General features: G+C 42.4%; 1 protein-coding gene across 1 annotated transcript; it reads right to left on the bottom strand.

Moving 5' to 3' along the window:
• Window positions 1-4,327: 4,327 nt before the first annotated feature.
• Window positions 4,328-7,035, bottom strand: en2b (engrailed homeobox 2b; the record flags this gene model as incomplete). Its single annotated transcript, XM_079750471.1, has 2 exons — window positions 4,328-4,647; window positions 6,477-7,035. 2 exons carry the CDS (start codon window positions 7,033-7,035, stop codon window positions 4,328-4,330), a joined length of 879 nt encoding a protein of 292 aa, XP_079606597.1.
• Between the last annotated feature and the right edge of the window lie 1,925 nt (window positions 7,036-8,960).

Below are 8,960 nucleotides of genomic sequence, written 5' to 3'. Positions count from 1 at the left end.
AAATATCTTCGGAGGTGTGTGTGCTTGGTTCACCCTAATATTATTCTAACTTCTATCTTCCCACCCTATACTTTTATACCGTAAAGTTTTGCCACTGAGCTGTGGCATTAACTTGTATTCTAACAAGATTAAAATATATTTGTCCTGGAGATTAGCATAGTTAAGCCTCCCCTCTGCTTGCCTTTGGGGCTGGCTGCAGCAGGCTTTGATCAGTGTTGCGGAGCGAGGGCCAGGCTGGGCCACAGCCATCCAGGGTCGTGGTGTGAAATCAGCCTGATGTCATCCCCCATTCTCCACCTCCACCGAGCTTTTAGCAGCCGTGATTATATATCCGCCACAAAGGGCCCCCGTCCCCTCATTCCATATTCCAAGTTTGACTAGGAAACGTTTTGGAGAACTATGGCTAAATTACTCAGTGGGGGGAGAGGAGGACAGGATAGGTCCTCTTTTGTCTGCCACAGACACATGGAAACTTCTAGATAGCACTTGGATGTACTTTCTTTTCTCTGCCCTCGGCCTCTGCCTTTTCTGCACGGTTTATTTTCACGACATGGGGATTGAGATAAATAAACCCATGTATATTAGCTTATTTGTGTTTTGTTTGTTTTGCAAGGACACAGTCACAACTGTTCAGTGAAATACAAAGAAACCATACAAAATGCATCGTCTGGTGAATGGCCATCAACATTTTGGAGTGGGGGGTTAGGGTACGGGGTAGCTCTATATAGGCTGTTACACAAAGTGTAGGGGTGTGGGGTTGGCATAGGGCAGCCAGTTTCCATGGGACACTGGACCATAAATATATGGTCCTTTGCTTGACAAAGTAAAAATGTATTTCCAATTTGCCAGCATTTCATTATATGAGGCCACTTACATTTCATTAAGTCTGGTGTTGTTCTTGTTTAATACCTTCAAACATTACTGATCTCACTATTAAATGTCCACATTAGGCACAGCACTATTGCAATGTATACTATTTTGTGATACCATTTTCCAATTGTAATGATTTCAAATGAAATTAAGTACGTTATGAGTATACTAAAGAGACCAAAAATAACCCTATACATTTATGTGGTAAGTATTAAATTAATTCAGGCTGAAAGGCGTGTTTGTCTTTGTCTTTTAAAGCCATTGTGGCATGAGAGCCGTCACCTGCTGCTTTTGGTGTGTACAGTTAGTTTGACCATGGTCCAGGACTTCTGGCTATCACCCCTATCCACCACCATTACCCCACATATCTGGGACGCTTATTCAAAATATTCCTCTACCACTAGAGAAAGGTAAAGCCGCACAAGCCAGTATTTGTATTCAACCTTTTCTTTCCAGCGGAGCCGAGCTGTCATTGTCAGGACAAGGTGCAGCAGATTGTTCAGTCAGAGACTGTTGCCTGTTTACTTCCACATACAAGTGGACACAAGAAAGAAAATGCAGATGAGGGCTCCTGGAGTCATTCCACAGAAAGCTGAGGTCAATGCTACTGCCTCTGTGTCCATTGCTGAAGCAGCCAATAGGAAGATCCACACAGATAACTCCCAGGCCTTTCTTCTTCTCTCACTATTTCTCTACTTTGCCTTCTACTTTTTTCCATATTTCCATGTGTCCCCTTCTTCCTTGATTATGCACTGTTACCCAGAGTGTCTAGGCTGATGTGGTCCCAAAGCTTTTCTGGTTTGTGGATGGTTTTAGATGGATTTTAAGCGGCAACTGGGATTTTTTGGTAAATTGTTTCTTTTTTTTGTTGCAAATTTGCAGTTAATTGAGTCAGTTGTGCAAGTTTTTGGGTCTTTGCAAGGAAACGTTTTTTTTTCAAAAAGTATTTCTTTTGTTAGCTTTTTTTTTATTTATGTATATGTTCTTGTACTCAATTTATGTTATTTGGAATTATAATTTAAATATCTTTGTATATATTTTTTCTTTTGGTAGTGCCTACTTCCATCTGTCCTAAATTATATTAAAAAGTTTAACTATGATAATAAACAAAAAAGATCTTTAAGTATGAACGATTTATCTAATTAAAAGTTAAGATAAAAATGTGAACGTTCTGATATCCTATTCTTACTTAATTTGAATAATACAAATAGCCTACATAGGGAATCTTAATTAGCACTTTAAAACGCAAGTAAATCTTGTTCATTATGTTGATTACGCTTTTCGAGTAGGCCTATGGTCTTTTAAATAAAAGTTGTAGGACTGTATATTTCAAAAAGGCCTATAGTTGTATGAGCGATTAGGCCTAGAGCCTTGCAAAATAATTATCACTCATGTACAATAATGGATGTAAGGAATAGGCTAGGCCTTCTAACTCCCTTCAACAACAAATAACCCTGATATTGAGGACTATGTGCCGCAAGCTATTTGAATGTAGATCTGCACCGCGAATAGCTTCCCATTTTAAGGCATAGCCTAATAGACAACAGATAGCCTAACTTATTCACAACATTTTCAAAAAAAAATCGAAAATATTTGACTGCCTACTTTTTTCCCATCGGCTTTGTTAAAGGAAAGTCTATTGTTTAAGATAAATGGCAAAGTACGCATGGAAGACTTGAAAATTGGCAATAGGTCTAATAGCGTTATGTTGCTTAACGCCAACGGTCTTAGATAATTGAATGAAGCATTTTATGAAGCATTCAAATACAACCGTCTTCACACATATTTGTGGCCAGTTTTACTGCAAATGCTTTTAGCAATCGCTTATCCTATGTGAGCCTATATCGGCCCCTGGGCCCCACATTGCAAACATTCACTTGTGTCTAAAGCCCTAGTTATTACTCGGAGCCGCGCAGCGCTGATCGGGCCCCTGGCTACACGTCACGTGCTATCAGAGATCCCCTTTCCTATGCTAGATATTTTATTATATATTATAAATGATATTACTTTTAAGATATTTGGATTGGGACTCGATTATTTTGGGAAGGTTGTATTTGCAAGTTAATTCGTAGGCTATTACAGTGTAAGGCCTATGTAAATACTAATATTGTATAATTTATAGCCTAAAATTATTATATATTTTATTATATTACCTTTCAATGTACATCATTTGTCTTACATGACATGCTTTCGACATTGACGGTCATATTTAGAGGTTCGGTTAAACAAAAATATACAAATGTTGTTGAGTAAGAGCGAGGTCCAGCTACCCGCCTGATCCCGGGGCCTGGTGGACCCGGGCCCGGCGCTGATCAGCGGCTGGTTCCCGGGGCCTGGTGGACCCGGGCCCGGCGGTGATCAGCGGCTGGTTCCCGGGGCCTGGTGGACCCGGGCCCGGCGGTGATCAGCGGCTGGTTCCCCGGGCCTGGTGGACCCGGGCCCGGTGGTGATCAGCGGCTGGTTCCCGGGGCCTGGTGGACCCGGGCCCGGCGGTGATCAGCGGCTGGTTCCCGGGGCCTGGTGGACCTGGGCCCGGCGGACTGACGGTGATCCGTGGCTGGTTATTCTGCACTGACGGCATCCCCAATTAAAAGGGATGCCGGTTTCGTTGTTCTAGTGACAATTGGGCAACAATAAATATCTATTTGAACGATGATAAATGTTATGGTGGGCTCGGGGGAAGCAAAGTGGGCCAATAGACACAAATATTGGGCTGGCGAATAATTATCCCTTGGTGGATTCGATTTGCTACACAGATTCAAACACATAATGTTTATCTCAATCCTAATTGAACAGACTCATAATGTTATGTCACACAATGCGTAGAACATTTTAATTGAGATTTAAAATGCATCACATTGGCGCAAATTCGCGCCCGAACTTAAATCTTATGAAGGGAAGTTTTCCCTTACAGCTTACAGCCACCGTCAGTATAACACCGTCAGTATAACACCGTCAGTATAATACCGTCAGTAGAAGACTAACACCGTCAGTAGAACACCGTCAGTAGAAGACTAACACCGTCAGTAGAACACCGTCAGTAGAAGACTAACACCGTCAGTAGAAGACTAACACCGTCAGTAGAAGACTAACACCGTCAGTAGAACACCGTCAGTAGAAGGCTAACACCGTCAGTAGAGAGTCTATCTCGGCACCACCGACCAGGGGACAGTAGAGGTACAATAGAGGCTGTTGACCGCACGGTTCCAACGCGCAGCAGAAACGGACGTCTTTGGGTTTTAGCATATCAGTTCAGTCATAGAAACATCCACACCTGGCAGTGTTGTTCAACGGATTCAAAACAAAATCTATCGGCTACATGTTTGCAACAAAATACATGTCCCACTAAAAACAGCGGAACGCTTACTATAGGGCCTACTTAAATATCAATGCTGGTATTTTGATACAAGGATCCTTTGAACAGGTCGCATGGTGTGAAGGTGTCCCTGTCGTCCTGCTAGTCGCTGTCCGACTTGTCCTCTCTGGAGGCCGAGGCGTGGTTATAAAGTCCCTGCGCCATCAGCTGAGCGCCCAGCGAGTTCTTATTCCCGGAGGCCTTCTTTATTTTGGCCCTTTTGTTTTGAAACCAGATTTTAATCTGGGATTCGTTCAGTCCAAGTTCTCCGGCCAGACTCTGCCTCCTCTGCTCGGTCAGGTATCTGTTGGTCTGGAACTCCGTCTTCAGCCTCTGCAGCTGCTCGGCCGTGAAGGCCGTCCTGGGACGCTTGTCGTCCTTGCTCGGCGTCGCCGTGTTCTTTGGTTTCCGTGATCTGGGCCCTTGGGTCGTACCAAATAACATACAAATCACTTTAAGGATGGAGCTTTTTTCACCCAATCATTTTACCAAATTGGACCATTTAACCACATTTGACCAAATCATAACCAATATGAACTCGGACAGAAACGTTGACGTTATAGGCATACTCGTTTAATTGTAGTAAGCTATAGAAAGTAAGGCGCACACTTTGAAGTTACTTTAACCAAGCCTAACATTGTGGCGCCATGCCTAATGCGAAAGGGCCTTTTATCCAGGACCACATTTAAAGACCTTTAAAATAAGGACTATTGTGTGGAGGAGTGTGGGGGATGTGGTGTTGGCGGGAGGGATGGGGGTTCTCCGCTTATTCCTCTCCTTAGAAACTAAACTCACGTTTCATAAGCAAAAATAGAAACCTTGTGCTCACGCAAGATGAAAGAAATGATTTCGTGTTAGATTTATTTTTTTGCTTTTTACGTTAACATGAGTGGCACGTAATTAATTGTTCTGTTAATATCTGTGAGTTAATAAAAGATTCACAAATATCTTTTTTTGATCGTGAATCGTGAATTTGCTGTTTTGCAAGAGACATAGTGTTCGGTTTTACATTTCTATTTTTCAGAGTCGCTTCATTTCCACAGTGCTTTGATGATCTTGTTGATGGTGAGGAACTCCTCGAGGGAGATCCATTGTGTGCCCTTCCTTCAACTTGAAGATGGAAGCTGAACGGTCGAGGCTTCTTCTGAGTTTGGGATGGATGGTCCAACCGTTCAATAGCAAACCCAAAGTGTGGCTACTATGATCATTTCATTGAATAGGCCAAAACGCGTTTCAAGCTGTCTGCTAAACTTGAGAGCTGTCCATTATAATACCCTTAAACTACCGTTGGTCTTATCTTGCGTGTGTGATCATAAATAGTCCCAGTATGACAATAGGAGGCTCTTCTGAAGGGCTAACATAGTCTGTTCATTTAAATGAGCTATGCTATGTAGCCAAGGTCTTCTGTGTAGCCCAGGACACATAGGTCCACTTCATGGGCCTAGGTCAATGGCTACTGACTTTTAAAAAAAAACAAAAAAACAGACATATAAAGGAAATGTGCGATTTTATTTCGATCACTCGACAACTTTTTCGTATTATTTATAATTTGTCTTTTTCCTTAGCTCATTTTAGCCCCACTCCCATTGTTAAAAATATGCTAATTAAACATTAACAAAGAGCAGTGAGGAACAATGGCGTTAAACTTGATTTTAGTTCAACGTCCAACTCAAACATCTTGTTCACCAAAACCCAATGAGTGCTGCTTCAAATGTGGAAGCCATTAGAAACTTTATATTAAGCGGAAGATTCCGGAAAACACCTTCGAATAACTCGGAGCTAAACACTTATTAAAACTAAACAACACTTAATACAACTATCATAGATAAGTGATAGTTCATTTTGGGCCCAGGTATTGAAAATATTTGAGTTTATTATTATTGTGTGGATTAACGAATAGTTCTTATTATAACCTGATAATGGCTGTTGTCTTTCTATAGAACGAATTTTCAAGTAGGCCTCGGAAAAATACGATGGAATAAAATGTGGAAATATATATATTTTAAGGTTATAATTTATAGTCCACTTAGGCCTTCTAAAGTGATATTGTTACGGCACGATTTGGAACGTGAACATGAACAAATAATCTAGGTATCGGCCGGTGCAATGATGCGTTAACAATGAACAACAGGCGTGAATATTGCGGCCGAATCAAACTCTTAACTTGGTCAGGCCTGCTGCGTAATAACATGCTCCGTTTTTCCTCCACGGTCCTCCTAAACTAAACCAAAGCAGCGGATTCTACACGTACCTGATGAAGGACGATCTGAGTACCGGGTACAATAAACCCAGGCGGGCCACAGCATGGGTTTGGACGAGGACACGGATCCGGCCTGGGAGCTGCTGTCGGAATCCGAGCTGGGGCTGTGGTCCTCGCGGTCTCCCGGGGCGTCCCGGGGCGCGCAGTGCGAGCTGGGGCTGTGGTCAGGGCTGTGGTCCCCGCTGTCCCCCGGGGCCGGGTCCAGAGGCGCCCCGACCGCTCTGTGGGCGCCTTTGTCGGGGCGCGAGTTCCCCGAACATTGTCTCCCATCCTTACTCCCTCGGTCAGGTTGCTGTAGGGTGCCACTTTTCGACCCCCGTCCACTGAGATGTTCCTGTCTTAGTACTCCGATTCTATTTCCCTCTGTGTTGAAAGTCCAACATTTCCTTCTGCGTCCGAATTCGGGTCTCAATATATTGTCTATGTAGAAGTTGGTGATCGTGAAGGGCGGCTGGTGGCCAGGTGCCTGGCGGAGAGGCCGGAGGTCCCCGTCTGACTCCTGTTCACACTCTTCATCGCGCTCTAGGTTGCGAACATCATTTTCTTCCATAGCTGTTCTGACTCTTAATAAAGGTTCGCTCTCCCCACCTTTCAGGTTACTTCTCCAAAGTTGTTAATCCGATGATACTGCCCTTCTGTTGAGTTAGGCTTTGTCTTTATTCACACGTTGTCATAAAACGAATAAAACCAAATGGTTCATTCATGCTTTCTAAAGATACAAAATCATTTTTAAATGAAACCCATCAACGCGGTGTGGATTTTAAGTATAAAACAAACGTCTCAGCGCTTCATCGAATCCAAAGCTGCTGCTTGGAGCTGAGCTCTTAAACTACCATGGATAAAGAAGCGCTCAAAGATTTTTACTATGGAATTTCGTTCTCATTTCTGATAGGCTCAAAGGTTTCTCTATGACGTCGTACTACGGTCTTTAAGACACGTGCCTTTGACCAATAGCCGTCGCTGATAGTGGCTCGTGACGCCTCTGGAGCGCATCCAGGAAGTGATTATATAGGATGAAAATCACCAAACCTCATGATTCCGTCATGATGCCAACACAATAACTAACTCACTTAATATACACACATATTTATATATGTATAGTTATATATCTAAATATTTATATAGTGATTTTTTTTCTCGGTTTAATTTCCCTTAATATCCACTCTTGAATGTGGGTAATAATATCTAGGCCTACTTATCGTTGTATGCCTTAAATAGTAGGCTAATTAAGGTCAAACTGACCTGACCCCTGGTGGGTCGCACTGAAGAGGACCCGGGTTCAGCAACTGGTCTCTCTGATTACTAAAACCTTAAACTTTTATTCAATGGCATATCAACTGAATTGGGACTTCATTTTTCCATTTTCTCGCAAATAGTTTTATCATTGTTTTCTAATAGGTCTACACTGTTTTTTAATACGCGAATTTAAATAGTTTCTAATTTTTGATCTATGAAACTATATTGTCGCCGTATTTGTAGATTTTATAAACAGCAGACACAATTTGAATCAACACGCATAGGCCCACACAACAAGCAGCATTGTCTAAATACTCTTTAATTTTTATAAGATATTAACAATTAACGCTTTCAATAATAAAATTGAGATTTGTTTTTTTAACAATTATATGTTGTAGGCCCAATGCAACTTAATGTTATGTTGTTATTTTCCAAACCATCTATTATGCACTCTGCAGCACAGTCCTATAGACTGTCTATTCATCATTTCAATCCAAACGAAAGCCATGTAGATCATTTAGTAGTGCTAATTGATTCATTGCCATACTCTAACTGCTTTTTGATCCAGCCCTGCACTTTAAATTATGTACACGCTGTATAGTTTTATATTATCATTATATTGAAGAGTAGACTATTGTCAAATTGTCCGAGTCATGTATATGGAGCCGGGGCCAAAGTGAAGGTGATTCTCCTCCAGGCTGAATTCTGGCCGGGCGGAGACGGGGTTGGGTCTCTTTAGCTATTCCAACTGGACACTCTCTAAATCGGAGGCTTGAAATCGGAGCGACAGGCTGCAGTAGTTCTGGTTCTGAGCAGCTGTCACTAATGTTTTGCCAGTTAGCTCCGAAATGATGCTAAACGAAATAGAGGGCGACTGAACAAAATGAGCCCCACTAATTGTTGGCCTGATACTGTCTGGGTGGATTCATTTAAATAGGACACTTTCACGATAGCGGTCAAGGACATCAGTGTATTTAACAGCCTTGTTCTAAGTCTCAATGTGGGGCTATTGCCTCCGATGATTTCTGTAGGCTGAATAAAACAGCCTCTTCCTCATTAGCTTTTTTACACCTTGACCTTTTTTATCAGCCAAATGTTTTCAAGTATCCTTTCCTTCCGAGCGGGATTGACAATCCAAGTCTCCGGAGGGCGTCTTGGTTCACAGATGTTTGCCAATGAATGGCGCATAGCAGCCTGGAGACGGTGTGGGGGTCACAGGGGCCCTCCAGCTTCCGGAGG

Source organism: Pollachius pollachius, assembly GCF_949987615.1.
Source record: "Pollachius pollachius genome assembly, chromosome: 14".
Lineage (NCBI taxonomy): Eukaryota > Metazoa > Chordata > Actinopteri > Gadiformes > Gadidae > Pollachius > Pollachius pollachius.
Note: the sequence above shows the minus strand (reverse complement) of the source record. Positions and strands in the feature narration are given on the sequence as shown.